The following is a 19,354-nucleotide window of genomic DNA, read 5'->3' as shown; positions in this document are numbered from 1 at the left end:
CTCTCCCTGCCTCTAAAAAACGCCTCTGACTTTTTCTTTCGCGCGCGCGCGCGCGTGTGTGTGTGCACGCGTAACGAGCTTTTTTCTGCATCTTGATGCAATATGCCGTTACTAATGAGCCGCGTCGTGCGCGCTTTCCCGACTCGCTATACGCAGCAGAAAAAAGAGTCACGGAGTAAAAAAAAAAAGAAGGAAAGCCTTGGCATACTTTTCATTTACATTTTACATACGTATACGCACGCACACACACACACACACATCCTCTCGCGCGTTCAATGTAGTTATCTACGCGTACACATCGTGCGCATGATTGCATTGACATGGGTGAAAATTCAATACGGCGTTTACTTGGCGCGCGCATTAACCCAGATATACACATACAATATATATTTTTCATATTTTTGTACATAATATCTGTTCTGAGAGAAATCGTCGGGACACGCGACGAAGCCCATAGAAAAATTTCTGTGTATACAAAAGCACAATGAATCAAACTCACAAAATTCACGTGTACACGCTGCTGCTGCAAGCTCGCAAGCGCAGAACCCGTGAATCTTCGCTCGTTGTGCCTTTTTGAATGCTCAGCTCGGCAAACGCGCAACGTTTGTTTTCACTGACTGATGCATTTTTTTTTCTTTTTTTTTTTTAGATATATACACTGGTAACTGCCGTATGTACAACAAGCGGCGCAGTTTTAACAAAACGTCGTGCCAACGCTTAAACAAAAAACAAGCGGAGTCATGGTGCAATTTTTTTTTTTTATTTACGCTCGCAATGGGCTAAATGAAGATTCTCGAGTGTATAACAAAAAAAAAGATAGAAAGAGAGAGAGAGAATGAAACAACGGCATCGCGAACACAAAAGGCGAGCGGCAGTGAACCCTTGCAAAATATTATACTCGCGTGGCAGCTGCGAGAGAGGCCGATATAAGGTGGACAGTATGAGACAGAAAGAAGTCGCATCAAGATCGTAACGCGTCCGAGAGACTGTTTTGTTCTTTTTTTTTCTTTTTTTTTGTTCAACAAAAGTTTAAAGGAGAAAATTATTCCGACATGAAAAGAAGGCAAGAGAGAGAAGAAAGCCCGCGAAGTAGCGAAACGTTTACTCGACGTTGGCTCCCTTTCTTTCATGTAAATTCTTTATCTCGAGCTTCGATGGGTCGAGAAAAACTTTAATAAAAATTTTTGGGTGGTCATCCGGCGACATTGTATGACACATTGAAGCAATGCAAGGGAGAAGGATAAAAAAATTAAAATATGTGCGGTTACCTTATTGTACCCAGATTGCACAGATAAAAGTTAAGAGCATACGATTTACGTGCATTATTTTGCATCTCTGGTAGTTGAACAGACCAGTATACCGCCCTATACAGGTAGGCTGCGGGCATCGAAATGCTGGAGGAAAATTTATTTTTCAAGAACTATCACTTTACATGTTAAAACTACTAAGTTTGCCTTCCAGCTATGCAATTGTTGAAAGGGTGTTTTCGGCAATGAAGGCAGTCAAAACAAATGCTAGAAATAGAATGCAATCCGTTGCGTTAGACGCCATTTTAAGAATTAGAATACATTTTTCTTCAATTCGTCAATCCTGCCATAAATTTAATCCTTCGAAAAAAATGTTAAAAGATTTTAATTCCAAGGTCATGCATGAAAAAAATGATCCAGATGATTTATTTCAATACCGAAAAAATGTAACTGATCAATGGAAAGCTTTCGAAAATGATTGTTTCTAAATATTTCATTTATACCGTTTCGATGTAATTTTTGTTCAACATTATCATTCAATAAACATCCAAACACATGATAACTTGATGATTCAATTTTTTTTCTCTAATTAAATTCTAATTATTTGAGAAATTAAATGTAATAAATCGTATTATGAGATATTTTCAAAGTTGTGCGGGGTTGTCGATTTTTGGCGATTTTCCAGTAGATTGCGAAGCACGAAAGTCTTGTGTGCTGGTAAACCTGCCCGTAGTAAGCGCACTGAGCGCGAGAATCGTAATTGCGAGCTACATCGAGGACGATAAAGTACAGGACAGTAGAGAATTGGAAAGCACTTATCCGTGAAACTATACTCATTCGTTTGCAGGAGTAACAATTTGAGGGTATACGCCATCTAGCGGCGAATTCATCGAGTCTCGACGCGCGTTTCTCTTTTCCTCGCCTTTTATTATACATCATTATTTGCAGACATTGCACCGAAATATCGCAACTTCGAAAATCATTATAATAATCGACAGGCAAATTCCGCCGAGCAGGAAGGCGTGAATGTACCAGACGCTGCGAAGATTTACCGGCTTGTAGGGCAGCCTGTACTGCACTTTCTTGCCCCAATGTCGGTTCTTCAATAAGTTGATGATTCCGAAGTCATTGAATCTCTGCAACCTGTGTGCACGAGCACGTTTGCACGTTTACCTCACGCAATCGCACAGAAAAACATTTTATACTCACTGGTAATTGAATATGCCCGTGTAGGGATCGTTCTTGCGAAAAATCAGACCGGTATTGATGACGGTGCTCTTGGAGATCTCCGACACTCCGCAGGGCGGCTTCTGAGCCTTGAAGTTCAGCAGCGTGTCCTCCGTGAAGAAGACGACCTTTTTGCGCGGATCGCATACCTATACAGCGAATAAAAAAAATTAATAATAATAGAATTTTGCAAAATCGCGCGTAAAAAACTCTAAAGCTCACGTGTCTCAGTGCCTCGCTGATGGTTTCGGGAAAAGACTCTTCCTTCGCGATCACCTCCTTCGGTATTTTATGGTCGAACGAGTGATTTGCAAACTAATTGAACAAATTTCAATAGTTTCACAATTGCTTTGATAAAGACCGGATTGAAAATAAATGCAAGTAATGAATAATTTTGAAAATCAATTTAGATTCATTCCGAGTAATAAATACTTTTATTACATACTTGAAAACCAATTAAATGAATTTAGAGTGGAAAACACTTTTAATTTCTTACTAAAAAATTAATAAAAACTTAAAAAATCATTCAATTGAATTTCATTTGGGCAATACTATTATTTGATACTTGAATTACATTGAATCGACTCAATTGATTTTTACATCACAATTAATTTTCAAATTTTTATTAATTTTTTTATAAGAAATTTAAAGTATTTATCACTTTGAATTCATTCGATTGATTTTCAAGTATCATATAAAAGTAATTATTGCTCGATATTTATCTTATTACACTACAGTTGCAAAATGCTGAGCGACTGAATGGTAAATAACGAAATAGCATACGACATCATGATAATAGTTGTTTCAGCCGTATGAAATTAATAATAGTAGCATCAATGAGTATCATAATAAGTCAATGTTACAACGAGTTTTTTGTGTCAGCTAATTTGGTAAATCCGTTAAAATTATTATTGGTATAATTGGAAGTAGAACACAAAAATAGGGCGTATTTTTTAGTTTGATGTTCCCTACATGTACATTAGTATAGGTATATATGAATACAGGTTTCCGTAATTCGCACGTACGAAATAGATTTCACTTATCGATGTTTTGTGCTCAGCGGGTATGGACAACATTGCGACCAAAGGAATTGGCACATGGCATGCCAACACATATAGAGCTGTAAGTACGCGTTAAGCTGGCCCGGTGTCCCCACGTGACAATATACATAGATATATATTTGACTACATGAAGATATATATTTAACCATGCATATTTATCACAAAATAGATTACATAGATGTACGATATTCGCTCGTTGTGTAAAAATGGTAAATGATATAGATGCGACTGTAGTCACGTATTTGGCGTTAGTGTAATATAAAAATGTATATAAAAATGTATATAAACCCTTCATTTGCTCACGTTAACTTTCTTTCATATTTTGCGCGTCGAAAAAAATTATGCGAAAAGGAGTAAAGGACACATCATAAGCTCGATTCATGAAGTGTTCAATAATTTATAATTTCTTCGTAATAAGATACAATTCAAGGAAAATGGCTAATTGCTTATTACGAGATCAATAGTATAATTTCTCCAATAATAAATGATAAGTTTAGAGTGTCTCTGTTGACATAAATTTTCTCAAACTTTCATTTCACGATTTGTAAATATTATTATACTTATGTTACCTAGCTCGATGTGTAACATCATTACAAAACAATTAGTCGTTGATCAAGTTCCGAGTGATAAACATGGATTTCAGTGATGTATATAACTCTGATGTCAGGTAATTTTTGTTTCGTGAGAATGAAATTTTAAAAAAAATGGCATAATACTTTATATTATTGGGAATATTGCAGAGTGAAGAAAGAACCAGATGATGTTTCCCCAATTAAAAATGAAGATTATAAGATAATTGACAATGCATGCGATGCTAAAAACGACGAATTCTCGAGTTTTTGTCGAGAAAATTTAGTAAGTGTTGATGTGGGACTGCTTATATATAATATTTTGATCAAGTATTTTTACTAATCTCATTTCCAGATTTATGGGCTTCGTGAAAATGATGAAAATTCTGGACCTAATAACGATTTGGGAATAGAATTCGAATGTAAGGACGAGAAGCTTGGCATTAACTTATTAGTAGTCAAGAAAATCGAGGACGATTATCCAGATCAATGGCAGCATATGAAAAATAGTTGCGATTATCAGACTCAGATGAAAATTAAGGAAGAAATTGTCGACGAAGTAAAAGAGGAATTGAATTTGGATGGTGAACTCAGTGATGCATTTGATGGAAATGGAAAAACATTTGCTCAAAATAGTCAACGCAAAACCCAAACTGATAAGGCACGCAATCGTACCAAATATCCATGTAATATATGCGGTAAAAAATTTGCACGGAAAGATTATCTCAAGGTCCACATCGATGCGATACATAATGGTATGGCACATACTTGCGAAATATGCGGAAAGAAATTTCAAACGAAGGATAAACTCAAGATCCATATCGATGGAGTACATAATGGTGTTAAACATGCGTGTGGTATATGTGAAAAGACATTCACACAAAAAGGAGATCTCAAGAGGCATATCGAGGGACATAATGGTGTTAAACATACGTGTGTTACATGTGGAAAGACATTCACACAAAAAGGTTATCTCAAAATTCACACCGATGCGATGCATAATGGTATGGCACCTACTTGCGAAGTATGCGGGAAGAAATTCTTAACTGAAGCTGCACTCAAGACTCACATCGATGCACACAATGGTGTTAAACATCCATGTAATATGTGTGGTCAAAAATTTTCACGAAAAGGTAATCTCAAGGTCCACATCGATGGAGTACATAATGGTGTTAAGCATGCTTGTGGTCTATGTGCAAAGACTTTCACACAAAAATTTTCTCTCAAGATTCACATCGATGCGATGCATAAAGGTGTGGCACATACTTGCGAAGTGTGCGAAAATACATTCACACGAAAGGGTAGTCTTAAAAAACACATGAATTTGATGCATAATAAGACCACTTATTGTAATAAGTGCGGCAAGACATTTTCTCAAAAGGATCGTCTTATAACTCACATTAAAACGCAGCACGAAGACATTGATCACGCTTGTTTTATGCGGAAAAAAATTTAAACATAGAAAATATTTATTCAGACAAGTCAAAAGTGTGCATGAAGGCAATACCCAAGAACGAGATCAATACAAAAGATCTTAAAACGTACCTATCAATACCACGCAAAATGATGAAACATCGAGACAAATAAATAAATTAACATAACATGAATTAACATATATTTATTTATTAGCATATAATAAATAAACATATCATAAATTTTTGCTCAGTAGTGATACTCAAAACACGAAATAATTATACTATATCACAATCATGTTACGCTCAGTATAGTGGTATTCAAAACACCACATATAATATACTTGTCTTAAGTACAATGTTAAATACCGATACACAAGTAAGACCGATCGCAAACAAAAATTACGTTTTTTCGAAGTGGAGATGTCGCGAGGTGCAAAACTCAAAATTGCATAAAAAGGCATTTTTTGTATATCAGAGGTGCGATAGCACCTAGCCGGCAAAGTATAAAAAAAAATGATAAAAAAATAATTTAAAAAAAAATTTATTTAAAAAGAAAAAATTAGTTCGAATTTGAAAAAAAAAATTTTGAAAAAAAAAATTTTTGAAAAAATTAGGATATACGGATGTCGCTAAAAAAAGTATACAGCACTCCATCAGGACCGAAACAATGCTATGTAAAATTTTCAGATCGATTGGTTCATCCCTGCATGAGTTATCGCAGTTAGAGTAAAATATCGAAAATTAGCAATATCGAATGTGTACGACTTTGCTGCGCTCAGCATCAATTATTTATAACTAAAATTTATTTTCAAATAATAATTGATTTTGAATATTTTTATTATTACTTCATTTTGAAAAAATGTCGCCACCCTGTACGAAGAGTATCAGGGACTATACTCACGAGCAACAAATTCAGATAACCGGAATTCTTCAGGTAAACAATTTTGTACGACCGCTGGGCCGTTAGCTCGGCGAGCGAGTTGATGGGTTTCTCGACGTCGAACACGGTGATGTAGCTGCACAGTAGCGCCATGTAGACCGATATGTGGATGAAGCAGCAGAAGCTCAGCGACCAGTACACGATTCTCGTCGATGAGTTTGGCAATTTTTCTGAACGAAAAATGATCGAGTTGACACGTCTATAATCGTTGAAGATCGCGCGATGACCGTATATATATATACCGTTTAGGCTTTCCAGCGTGTAAATGCCCCAGACGTCGAAGTAACTGTCGAAGAGGGCCCGCTTGAAGCTTCTCTTGTCTCTCAGCGTCAGGGCGAACAGGACCGGCGACGTCGCGTACAAAGCCACCAAGTAGATGATGGTTCTGCAACCCAACGGCTGGAAAGAGCATAGAATTTAGAACATAGAACGACCCTCGATGACTTTATTATATACCTTGTAATACATGCTCGGCGATAAACGAGAGTCGAACGCGTTCTTGATCAGGAACGTCGTCTCGGACCTCAGCACGGGCACGGTGAACGAGAAAAATTCCGCCCTCTTGGCCGTCATGAACATGGCCATGCCGATGTCCGTCTCGTTGCGGATCAGTTCCCCGATGATTCCGGTCGTCAAGTTCTGCAGCTTCTGGTCAATCTTGCCGGCGATGCGTCTGGTGGCGAATCGAGCCGTGAAGTTGATGCTCTCGGCGATGTTTCTCATGATTTCGCGATGGTACGAGACGTTCCTGTGCGTGCCGATCAAGTCCTGTTTAAAAATAATTTATTCTTTAAAACACTTTTTTTATAGCTCTTTTTGGGACTCGTGAGTGACTAAGCAATTCGAGCGCGAAGGCTAGCGGAAAGTGTTATCTTGTCTTAAAATTTTGATTTTATAACATTTAAAATAAGACTATTGATGTGCCATGCAAAATTTGCTCAAAAAGCACTTGAAATCAACAGATTTGCATTGTATACCCCTTTTTTTTACAAGTTTGCTAACTCAATATGAAAATTTCATTCCAATTTACATCTCGAAAATTATTTTTTCTTGTGATTCGGTAAAAATTTACATTTTATGAGAGAATTGTTGAAATATTAGAATTTAAATTAAATTTCACAGATTTCAAAAGTATGGAGTTTATTAAGGATTACAAATAGCTTGATAGGCCTACCTTTCAATCAGTAATCAGAATTTTACAATTAAAAAAAAAATAGGATGAATTGAATTTCACAACTCACGCTAAGCTCCATAAATTGTTGTCGAGATAAGAAAAAGTTACAAATTAAACACAAACATGACCAGAAATTACAATTTTTCACTTACTGGCATTTACTCCTGGAAGAATTTTTTTTCGCATACAAATTTTCAAAGATACTACCTGAATTTCGCTGACCCGCAGGATCTTCCCGTCCAGCGAGTTGCGTCGCCGATACATCTGAAAATCATTCAACAGACGCAGAGTCCGACTCGCGGCGTCCCAGCCGATCAAGTCCTTGACCTTGGTCCGGCCGGCGAAGATCGAGTACCACTCCTGGAGCACGGCGGCCTCGTGACACCAGGCCAGCAGCAACGAGTCGAACTCCAGATTCAGACGATTGTCCGCGCGGGGCTCGCGGCAGTAGTCCGATCGACGCCTGAAGAACAGCAGCACGTTGTGGCCGCGCATGTCGCAGCGTCGGGTGACCCGCGCGTACGACTCGACGCCCGCCGCGGACTCGATCAGCAGCACGAGATTGAGGGGCCGAGTCGAGTCCGAGAGCCGATTGTGTCGCACCACCTCGTCGATCCTGCCGATCTCGATCACGGACATGGCGATGTAGTTGGAGGAGAAGAATCGTATCAGCTCCAGCGACTCGGTCGTCGAGAACGAATCTGCGATCGATGCGAGAAACCATTTCGATGATATCGAAACGATCGATTTATTGTATATATATATATGCGGTTTGCGTACCGTTGGTGGCTCGATTCGCGGCGACGAAGCCCCTGCGCCGAGCGATAAAATTCCCGTCTGCAGATGTGCAGATAGCTCAACATTTTTTGATTATCGAGCGATCTTTCCCCGGCGTTTAGCAATAATTTCGAGTTCATAATTATTATCGCGAACGACAGCTGGATATTCATACTTGGCATACGCGCGACACGTAACTTGACAAAGTTCAAAACTGAGCTTGTGGCTCGGTACGAAAAATACGAGCGACACGTCGATAAAGATCTCGGACATCGATGCGTAAATACAGGCTTTTTACTAATGGAAAAAATCCATTGCTCAAATCATACACTGTACCAATAATTGGAGGTTTCAGTTGGTTCTGATTGACGATTCTACAAATTTATGTATGGTATACATTGACTACGATGGGAAGTTTGCTTCTTTTACTTAATATTACTTGATTAATGGGCAAGGTATCATTCGTACACATATGAAACTTGTACACGGGTATTTCTGTACACAAGTAAAATGTGTCCAATATTTGTACACATAATCGAAATTTTTTTTTAATTCACATTGCGATTACGATTATTTTTTTTTAATTTTTTGATTTTAAAAAAAAAGTTCGATTATGTGTACAAATATATTGGACACATTTTAATTGTGTACAGAAATGCCCGTGTACAAGTTTCATGTGTACGAATGATACCTTGCCGATGAATGGCTGCCTACACGGAAAAACTTTTGAACATCTTTCACGCTCGAATTTTGAAAACGAATCACTCACGAGTTCTGCTGAGCTCGTATCGTCACCAGCGTTGAGCACGATTCAGCCTCGTATCGAGACCGAGCGTGAATCGCGCTCGAGCCTAGTCGAGCTAGTTTCGACATTATCACTGAGTGCATTTCCACTCATCTTAATGTGACTCTCCCAATATCCAGCCACAATTCAGTACTCGGGTTACTCATACTTGCGTCTGCTCATAAAAGGACTCATAAAACCCATCAAATTTGGTTGTTGAATAAGTACATATATTTAAGACAATATTTGTTCCTAATTTTGTTTAAAATAGTGATTTTATGGCATTTAATAGAAGCACATAGCGTCATCTTTTCAAAAATATCGAAAACTAAAATGGGCGTTATAAATTGTGCCATTTAAAGTAAAACTATTCATGTACAACTAAAAATTCGATTAAAATTCACTCAACAATGAATGCGAGCAAATTCCATGTTTATCGTACATAGCTTTTTTACAAAACACGCACCCCGAAAATAGTTATACCACTCGATTCTGCTACCGAAAAACTATTTTTCCCCATAATTTGGTAATGATTCATGGTGGGTCCTATTGGGATATTAAGATTTTATAAAAAATCGTTAAATTTCAGAAATTGAAAATTAAAAATCGGATCAATTAGTTGAAAAGTAGAACGAGTTGATGGCTCCACGCTAAAGATGGCTAAGAACTATCGACAAAGAAGGAATGCAATCGCAGCGACTCGCGCGATGTAAGAGCGGTCTTCCCGAGCCACTGATAAGACTCGAATAACATGCTGAAATAAAAGCATGAGCGCATTTGATTGGCATAAAGGGATGAACAACTCTGCACACAGTTTGCGACGGTTTCGACGCCGATGGCACGCTAGAAACTTATTCGCTTACCCTGACGCACCTCGTCGGTTACGTCTGTCCTTTTGGCTGCAGGCTCGTTCCTTGTACGTCCAGGGTCTATCTAGAAAAGGCATGCAATCGGGAAGGGAGATAATCGCACGCACATTCATTCATAAATAACGACTCTCGCTATGTTCTATTTAAACAATTAATAAACGGTTTATTCCAACGGTATCTCAAGATACAGGAGCCCCGGAGAGTGAGGCCGGACCGTCGACGGCCGACGACAACGTAGCTCGTGATGATCGTACCAAACACCGACAATATACAAATTACAAGACGGCCCTGCCGTGCTGCTCACCGTCGAGATTGGTCGTCCACAGGGCGGTAGGTTGGTGGCTTGCTCGGGTAGTTGCTGTTGGCTCCAGGTCCTCGCTTCCTCGGATGGTCCCTGAAAATAGACAGTCGTTGTGGCTCGTTGAGTTCCACCCTTGTCTCCTCTGCAGCTGTGATAAGGGGGACCGTTCGCACACACACCCACACGCAAGCACGACCTCGAACGCGCCCCTCGACCGAGGACTTAGGGCTCACACTCGCGACCCAAAGAACTTGTGCTCGACGTAGGTAGTCTCCAGGAGTACCTCGCACTTACACAGCTTTTCACAATTCTAACTGTCACACTATAACGTACGCGCACGCAGCAGACAACTCTGCGTCTTTGGGTTTCCATGGTCGGACCAAATCTTCGGGTCGTAACCCTGTTTAAAAAAAATCACTGGATTTCCAGTTGAAAAATCGAGCCGGATATGACTGGAAATCGAACTCGATTTGACTAGAAATCGAGCTGTATTTGACTGGAAATCTAGCTGGATTTTTGACTGGAAATCCAGCTCGATTTTCGATCTGAAATCTAGCTCGAGTTTTGAAAATCCAGCTCGAATTTTGGCCTTAAATCTAGTTTGATTTTTGATCTGAAATCGATCGATTTCCAGTCCAAAATCGAGCTAAATTTCTATTCAAAAATCAAGCTAGATTTCAGTTTAAAAATCGAGCTGGATTTCGGATCGAAAATCGAGCTGGATTTCCAGTAAAAAATCGAGCTAGATTTCTAGTCAAATACAGCTCGATTTCTAGTCGAATCTAGTTCGATTTCCAGTCCAATCCTGCTAGATTTTCCAATTGGAAATCCAGCGATTTTTTTTAAACAGGGAAGCGAGTCGATTTCAATGCACCGAACGTAAAATTTCATTATTGTAAGTGTTCAGTCCTCACCGAATGCGCATACACATGTACAATAGACTGATTCAAAAAAATCGAAGTTTTTCAAAACCTCCATTATACAATCTTAATGTCTTCCATATGCCTAAAAATGAACCCCAAAAAATTTTTAACCCATTTAAATAATTTTAACTGGTCGCTCAACGAGCATGTAGATTTCTGATTTAAATAAGATTTGACAATATATTTTATCTCTTTGAATGTTTGAGATAACTCTAAAAAATTTTTACAACTATGAGCGACATGTATTTTGATGCAAAATTTTATCATCTTTCAGAATCCGGCGTCAAAATTGAGATCGGTGCATTATTTCAGTAGTTATGAGCAATTTTGTGCCGAAAAACGTGGTTTTTGTGTAAATCGAGAAAAGTGCATTTGGTTCTTCAAAACAACAGTTCAGCACGACGAAGCCAAAATTTTACAAAAGTGATTCCAAAAAAATTAGCGTAAATTTCGTTTTGATAGCTCCTATCGATTTTTCAGAGAGAGTCTTCGGGTTCGTGAAAAACGTGATTTTTCAAGAACCCGAAGACAAATTACTGAATTTTCAGCTATAAAAACGCATCGCACAAAAACAGCTGTATCTCGGCGAAATTAAGGCCGTTTTGAAATCTGAATACGGCGTTGGAAAGGTAAGGAAAAAACCTATCGAACAATGCATTCATATTTTTTCAATAGGTGATCGTGCTGAACTGTTGTTTTGAAGAACCTAATGCACTTTTCGATCGATTTACACAAAAACCACGTTTTTCGGCACAAAATTGCTCATAACTACTGAAATAATGCACCGATCTCAATTTTGACGCCGGATTCTGAAAGATGATAAAATTTTGCATCAAAATACATGTCGCTCATAGTTGTAAAAATTTTTTAGAGTTATCTCAAACATTCAAAGAGATAAAATATATTGTCAAATCTTATTTAAATCAGAAATCTACATGCTCGTTGAGCGACCAGTTAAAATTATTTAAATGGGCTAAAAATTTTTTGGGGTTCATTTTTAGACATATGGAAGACATTAAGATTGTATAATGGAGGTTTTGAAAAACTTCGATTTTTTTGAATCAGTCTAGTGCACATATGGTTTTTTAGCAAAACGAGGGATTATAGCACGAGCCGAAGGCGAGTGCTGTAACGAGTTTTGTTAAAAAACCATATCTGCACCAGTTTGAGATACTATTTTTTCCTACAAGAGCCTAAAATTAGCGGCAAAGTTGTGTATTTTAGGTTAGAGTGGGAAAAAATACTTTCATGTAAATGAGGCGTTTTACCGCACACCCGTGTCCAAAATGAGGCATTTCACAGCACAAAAGTGTCCAAAAACGCTTTTTGCGCACTAAAAAGTGTGCGAAAAAATACATTTTTCGTCATACTACTGCATGAAATTTTTTTTTCTTTTTTTAGTCATCGATTTTCCAGATTTATTGGGGAGGCCAGAATTTTAGCGCGAGACTCATTCAACGAGTAATATATAGACTAGCGCTGTCCTCACTCGCTAACGCTCGCTCGGGTGAATGGAGTTTGTGTTAGACATTTTTGGGGAGCAAGAATTGTTTGATAATTTTTGGAAAGCACTATTGGTATTATTAGATAGAGAAATATGCGATTAAAATCTTTGCAAGAAATTCTCCAGGAGCTATAGTTCTTTAAAAACAATATTATAATTGCTGTATTACAAGTGGCGTTATTAGAAAATGAAAAGAATGCGTTTTACGGTGCCTTTTTGTTGAATTTTAATAATGTAATGAATTTTAAATGAAAAATTGTTTTTTCGATGACAGAATATTTATTTATTTGGACCTAGTTAAATTTATTCACTTTACTTATATTTAAATATATTGTTATGTTTTTATGTGATATTTGTAAAACAATTGTATCATATACTAGTTATCGTGTTAGATAGAGGATATAATAATAATGTTAGGAACGATACATCTCGTTCATTTTCTTATTATTTAACAATCTATAATATAATAATATACACATTTTTTATACTTCGCAAACTATCATATTGTGCATAAAAATTATTTTATTTACGTGTAAAACAAATGAGTCTCAAGTTTCGAATGTTCAACGTGAACGAAAAATCGAAAAGTTTCAAAATCGCTTCTGATCTATAAAATTACTCCCGCATCATCAAAACATCGAAAACTAACAATGATTATTTTCCATAACACTGACTTTCGAAAAATTGTGGAAACTGTGCATTTTCAATAATTTTTTTCGATCGAGTCACACGTAATTCAATTGGTTTACTGACTCTTTAAAAAATTAGTTTCTCGATTAGGTAATGTAGTCCATTATTATTAACATTCGCTATGTCGTTACGATATAGCACGTGCCTTAAAATAATTTGATTCGAACTTTTTTCGATAGCAGAACTTGAAAGATATAATTCGAATTTATTCGATAATCTCGCACATGAAAAATGATTTCAAAAATCAAGAAAAGATGGTTTAGTAAAAATTATTTCCATCTAATACGATTTTTTACTATCTTTGACACCTAATCAATGTCCCTGTAAAGTTTCATTGCTCGGAAAGAGATCTCTCTGATAAATTTTACATGCAATTGAAACATGAAACTGTATTTTTTAAGAATCACGCCCTCAGAAAAATATTCTAAAGTCTAAAAAACATCGAATAGTAAAAGTTATATTTATCTAACACGAGTTTTTACACTCATTAATACCTATTCAACGTCCCTATGAAGTTTCGTTGTTTGAAAAGATCTGTGGCAAATTTTACATAATTTTAAAACATGAAATTGTATTTTGTCTAGAATCTAGCAATCAGAAAAAAAATCAAAAATCGAGAAAAGATGGTTTAGTAAAAGTTTTTCCGATATAATACAATTTTCTACATTTATTGATACCTAAGCAATGACTCTGTAAAGTTTCATTGCTCGGAAAGATCTCTGAAAAATTTGACACAACTTTGAGAGATGAATTTGAATTTTTTCGAGAATCTCGCCCTTAGAGAAAAATTCTAAAATCTGAAAAAAATCGAATAATGAAAGTTATTTCGCTCTCTTTTATGACTTTTTACACTCTTTAATTCATATTCAACGTCTCTGTTAAGTTTCATTGCTTTTGAATTCTTATTCTTATTTTTCTGTAGCGTAGTTCATTACAATTACATGATGAGCCATTTAGAAATTATGATTGAGAATATATTTTGACGAGTAATTTCTTATTTTAAATATGAATAAGAAATTTCTTGAAACAATTGTGTCTTTTTTATCATTTCTTTCTATGTCTCATGTCTCATACAATTATAGAAAAGTACATAGGCATTGAAGTTATAAAAAAATTTTTTAAAAAAATTTAAAAAAATAAATAAATAAATAGAAAGTGCATAGGCATTGATAATATTACAAAAAAAAGATACATTTCTTAGAAAAGAGAATCAATTTTGAAAGATGCCAAAAAAAGGATAAAAAATGAAGGGTTCGTAAAAAAAAATCGATTCAGAATTTGATCTTTGTTCCGATGCCACATAAAAAATTTTAAAAAATTCAAGGGGTAGTTTTTTATCATAAAAAAACCGTATAAAAAACGAACCCTTAGGTTTTGAAGGGTATGGTTAAGTTTTTTAGAATCGGCAGAAAATTTGGAAGCGATCTATTTTTTTTTTTTTTTTTTTTTTTTTTTTTACACCGAAATCAGAAATTTTGACTAGAATTTTAGGGTAAAGCAAGGCTGAATTTTAATTTCATTTCTTTCTATGTCTCATGTCTCATACAATTATAGAAAAGTACATAGGCATTGAAGTTACAAAAAAAAAAAAAAATTAAAAAACATTTTTTTGAAAAATTAAAAAAAATAAATAAATAAATGGAAAGTGCATAGGCATTGATAATATTACAAGAAAAAATTTCATTTCTGAGAAAAGAGAATCAATTTTGAAAAATGCCAAAAAAAGATAAAAAATGAAGGGTTCGTAAAAAAAAAAAAAAAATAGATCGATGCAGAAGTTAATTCTCTTTCTGAAACTGCAAAAAAAATTTTGAAAAATTGAAGGGTTGGTTTTTTATCATGAAAAAACCCCATAAAAAACTACCCCTTAATTTTTAAAGGGCGCGGATAAGTTTTTTGGAATCAGCAAGAAATTTCGAATCGATCTACTTTTTTTTTTTTTTTTTTTCTAGGGAATTTCAGCAAGAATTTTGGGGACAGGCAAGAATTTTCGAAAGAATTGTTGACTTCACCGCGTAATATATAAGATTTGCTTGGCTGCAGATAAAAGACACGAGGAGAGTGGAAAAAGAATAAACTATTTAAAAAACTGTAATAATAAAAGACAAAGGATCTGTTAGAACTAGGTGATCGCGATCAGTATATTCTCAATGTAAGATTTCACTTAATATCATTTTTGTTTAGCGGCTGCCGGCAAAAGTTTTTTATGGTGATAATTATGTTTGTATGGTTTTTCTTGATGTCTGATTGTTATAAAATGTAACGCATTCTCGATATCACTGAAATAAATATGCATTGAAGAAATAATAGACTTGGAGCCTTATTTATTTTCTTTTTGTTTTAGAAATCATAATAGTAATTCACGATACAGGTGAGGCGCTAAGAGTTTTAAAATATTTTTCTTTCGACTATTTACAGTTTTGTAAAATTAATGAATTGATAGTAATATTTGAGTGAATATAAGGAGACGAGCGAAAAATGACAGTGTTAAGAATAAACTGTTTTCCTTGTATATGTATAAGTCGATATCTATGTATGTTTGTAGTATAATTATTATTGTGTAACACGATGTGTATTTAAACGCAAGTTGTAAGCAGGCGAGGGTCTGTGCGTATTGTTCAGCGGTGTCTCGCGGACACCGAGAGCGTATAGCGACAATGGCGAGTTTTCACCATTATTAAATCTAAATTATAAGCAAGCCTCGTGTACGTTCAAGTATATTTTAAACCCTAATCAAATCATTTAACATCAGAAGTGGGATTTCACGAGCACCAACGCGAATAGTTGATTTTGGCGAAATTGGCGGAATCGGATCGGAAAAACGAAGCAGCGAACTCCGCGGATAAGGCCTTCGACATTTTTCGTCAGCCGATTCTGCAGAATGGCGTCAACAAGCGATCGACGTAAAGGTACGAGTTCCCGCCGGACATGAGTAGGATGAGTTTTGGCAGAGGCCGGAACACGCCAACGGCCAACGGTAACGGCCAACGGCAACACCGCAACGAAACTCAAACCACCGTCCAGGAGTTCGAGCAACATCAAGCGACATGAGCTTAGATCAAAGCGTGATGCTGGATAACCTCTTAAATAGTGCGATCATCGAGAACCCTGGAGCCACCGGTCTGGAGGCACTAGTGATGACTATCTTGGAAGAAAATCGTCGACGGAATAGAAGCCGCGACGAAACCATGGAGCGGATTCTTAACAACAGTGATATTATAAGAAAAGCCTTAGGGTGGACAATTTTCAAAGATTTTTGATAAATAAAATTGAATAAAAATCGAAGCAAATGTATTTTTTCAAATTTTTTGAATTTATTTGTGTAGATTCATAGTTAAATGAATGTATTAATGCTCAGGTTTTTATAATTATGATGTTTTCGTGACTTGGCCAGCTTTTGTGTACTTTCTTGTATCTCGATTTTTCAAAAAATATTTCAGCCTGAAGAAATTGAGTATCTCCTCTTGGACTCCGTTTAAACCAAAGTGAGGCGTTTGGATTCATCGACTTTGTGGGTTGCAGCGGCTGGAAAGACTAGCTCGAGGTTGATATAAACGACAGGCCATTGTTGCATCAACACCAGAACGTGATACGATTCGAAACAAATACAGCATTTAGAAATATGCGACCCATAAGCCTTTTGAAATATACGACAGATTCGACCAAAACTACATCGACGAGTCTGGACTCACACATTTTTTCGTGGTCTGCATGTCTGGCTGGTACACATCGTCGAGAAATTCCTCAAACCCAGACAGGATTTTGGGACGAAAACAGGTGATTCACCGCTACACGTGACAATGAACTACTATCACAGACGAATGATTCTACTGCTGTTATTGTCTTATGACTTAATTGGCTTAATGACTTAATTGGTCTTATGACAGATGCGTTGATTCGTAAGCTCCAGGTATGCTACCCATCCTGTCCACGATATTAACTTGCACCAGTTGATTGAATTCACCGTTGTTTTTGAAGGATATCTCTAGCGTGCCATCGGCGTCGAAACCGTCGAAAACTGTGTGCAGAGGTTTCCTATATGCCGGACAAATTTAGATCGGTCCCTCTTTTTAGCGGTAATTTAGCTACATTCTTGTTGGTCAGGTTGGCAAAGCCCAGCGTATCGGCATCCAAATCTTCTAGTTCTGGTAACTCTTCTCTTCAGGTTCTGGCTCGTAATGAAACAGTTGACAGTGAAATAATATATTCTCAGCCTTCTCCATTTCAGGAAGAGCACACAGGGAATAGTACAATAGTGTTGCGTTCGCGAAGAAGATTTATTATTTTGTTATTCATGCGTGATTGTGCTGAACGATGTCTGACGACGATTTCAATTCCGATGATTATTCCAGTAACAGTAATAACTATTTTGATTATGATGATAGCCATGATGTCTGAAGTCTGTTGAACCTGGTCAGGTCTTGCGTAAAATAGTAGTCCATCTGCCAGTTGCACTCATCTGCAAGTAGGCCCTGCTGCCCAGAGCCAAGTGTAGCAGTGAATCACAGGTTTTCGTCCCAAAATCCTATCTGGGTTTGAGGAATTTCTCAACGATGTGTACCAGCCAGACATGCAGACCACGAAAAAATGTGCGAGTCCAGACTCGTCCACGTAGTTCTAACCGAACCTATCGTATATTTTAAATAAAATTATGGGTAGTATATTCCTAGATACTGTATTCGCTTCGAATCGCATTATGTACTAGTGTAGTGCGGTGCAACAATGAATGGACTAAGAGTACGTTGACCGCATCTAGCAAGATGCTCACCATGGCTTATTGAAACGGTGTCCGGCCCAATTTGTATACACTTTGCCATTAGAGGTATTGAATAATATCTCTTTCAAGTTTTTATTATCTTCTATCTTGAATCTACTGTGCAAAGAAGTTGATAAATTCTTGCTGCTCAAATTTGTAGATAGCGTGGTGGATTAAATTAATCGAGATCTATGTAAACAGGTTCTACAGTAATATGCAAAGAAATCGATACATCTTTGTTCGTCAGATGCGGATAGCGCCTCTTCTCAGCAAAAATTCAGTCGTGTCCGAGACAACAATGCTGGACAGATTAGTTTTAAGCTTCAACCATAAAGCGACCTTGCCGGGGTGGAAATTCGTCACAGCCAATTCAAGCGGTGTCTACCCATCCTTATTTCAGAGGTCGATTTTTTATGTCACTGATGTCGAAAAGTAGCTGCACTATTTCACCGTCCTTGGTAATTTTAATGTATCCTCTATTGAATATTAAGTGCAGAGGTGTAGGTAGGCAGGATATGTCTGTACGATTAATACGGTCCAGTACTGTCTTGCCACTGGTTGTATTTTCTCTTTATGGACTAATACTGTTTGGGTGCTGGAAAAGATAACACAAATTGAGTAATGGTATACGACACTGGCTAAGTACTGACTTCCAGTATCTAGCCAAAAAAAGAAAATTAATATTAGCAATTATAAAATTGATAATACTTTTTCTCATTTAATGCTGGATAAATAAGATTGGGAATTTTATTATAATTAACTATCCCCTTTAAAAAGAGCTCTTTTTAACGAAAAACCGTTACAAATTTGTAATTGGTTCAAACATGATTTTTCTGAAAGCTTACACCTAGGAACACTTAATGTAAAAAGTTAGACAAGATTAGATGGGTAGATCATATAAATAATTGTAAAAAACCGTTGTTTTTTCAGAAAACGAATTTTACCGAATTTCAACTTCAACTCCTGATATCTCCAATACAAGAGTAATAAATGTTTTTGGATGAAATTTTGAGACAACACTCATAATATGGGACTGGTGTGAGATATTATTTTGAAATGTCATTAAATTGTTTTTAATTTTTTTTGAAAAAAAAAGGAAGAAATTGTACAGAAAAGT

The 19,354-nt window shown here is 36.6% G+C and overlaps 1 protein-coding gene across 1 annotated transcript; it reads left to right on the top strand.

The window, feature by feature from the left end:
- Nucleotides 1-4,154: 4,154 nt before the first annotated feature.
- Nucleotides 4,155-5,980, top strand: LOC111693953 (zinc finger protein OZF-like). The gene is made up of 3 exons (XM_023460224.1): nt 4,155-4,202; nt 4,276-4,390; nt 4,460-5,980. The coding sequence occupies exons 1-3, from the start codon at nt 4,168-4,170 to the stop codon at nt 5,558-5,560; spliced, it is 1,251 nt and encodes a 416-aa protein (XP_023315992.1). The 5' UTR covers nt 4,155-4,167; the 3' UTR covers nt 5,561-5,980.
- Nucleotides 5,981-19,354: the final 13,374 nt, after the last annotated feature.

This window comes from Trichogramma pretiosum, unplaced genomic scaffold (assembly GCF_000599845.2).
Source record: "Trichogramma pretiosum strain Unisexual culture from Peru unplaced genomic scaffold, Tpre_2.0 scaffold83, whole genome shotgun sequence".
NCBI lineage: Eukaryota > Metazoa > Arthropoda > Insecta > Hymenoptera > Trichogrammatidae > Trichogramma > Trichogramma pretiosum.
Note: the sequence above shows the minus strand (reverse complement) of the source record. Positions and strands in the feature narration are given on the sequence as shown.

What these genes read in the sequence shown, in the direction of transcription:
- LOC111693953 (XM_023460224.1), top strand. Translation starts at nt 4,168, where the DNA reads ATGGATTTCAGTGATGTATATAACTCTGATGTCAG. An exon ending in GTATATAACTCTGATGTCAG is followed by an intron (nt 4,203 to 4,275) that starts GTAATTTTTGTT and finishes GGAATATTGCAG; the next exon opens with AGTGAAGAAAGAACCAGATG. An exon ending in GTTTTTGTCGAGAAAATTTA is followed by an intron (nt 4,391 to 4,459) that starts GTAAGTGTTGAT and finishes TCTCATTTCCAG; the next exon opens with ATTTATGGGCTTCGTGAAAA.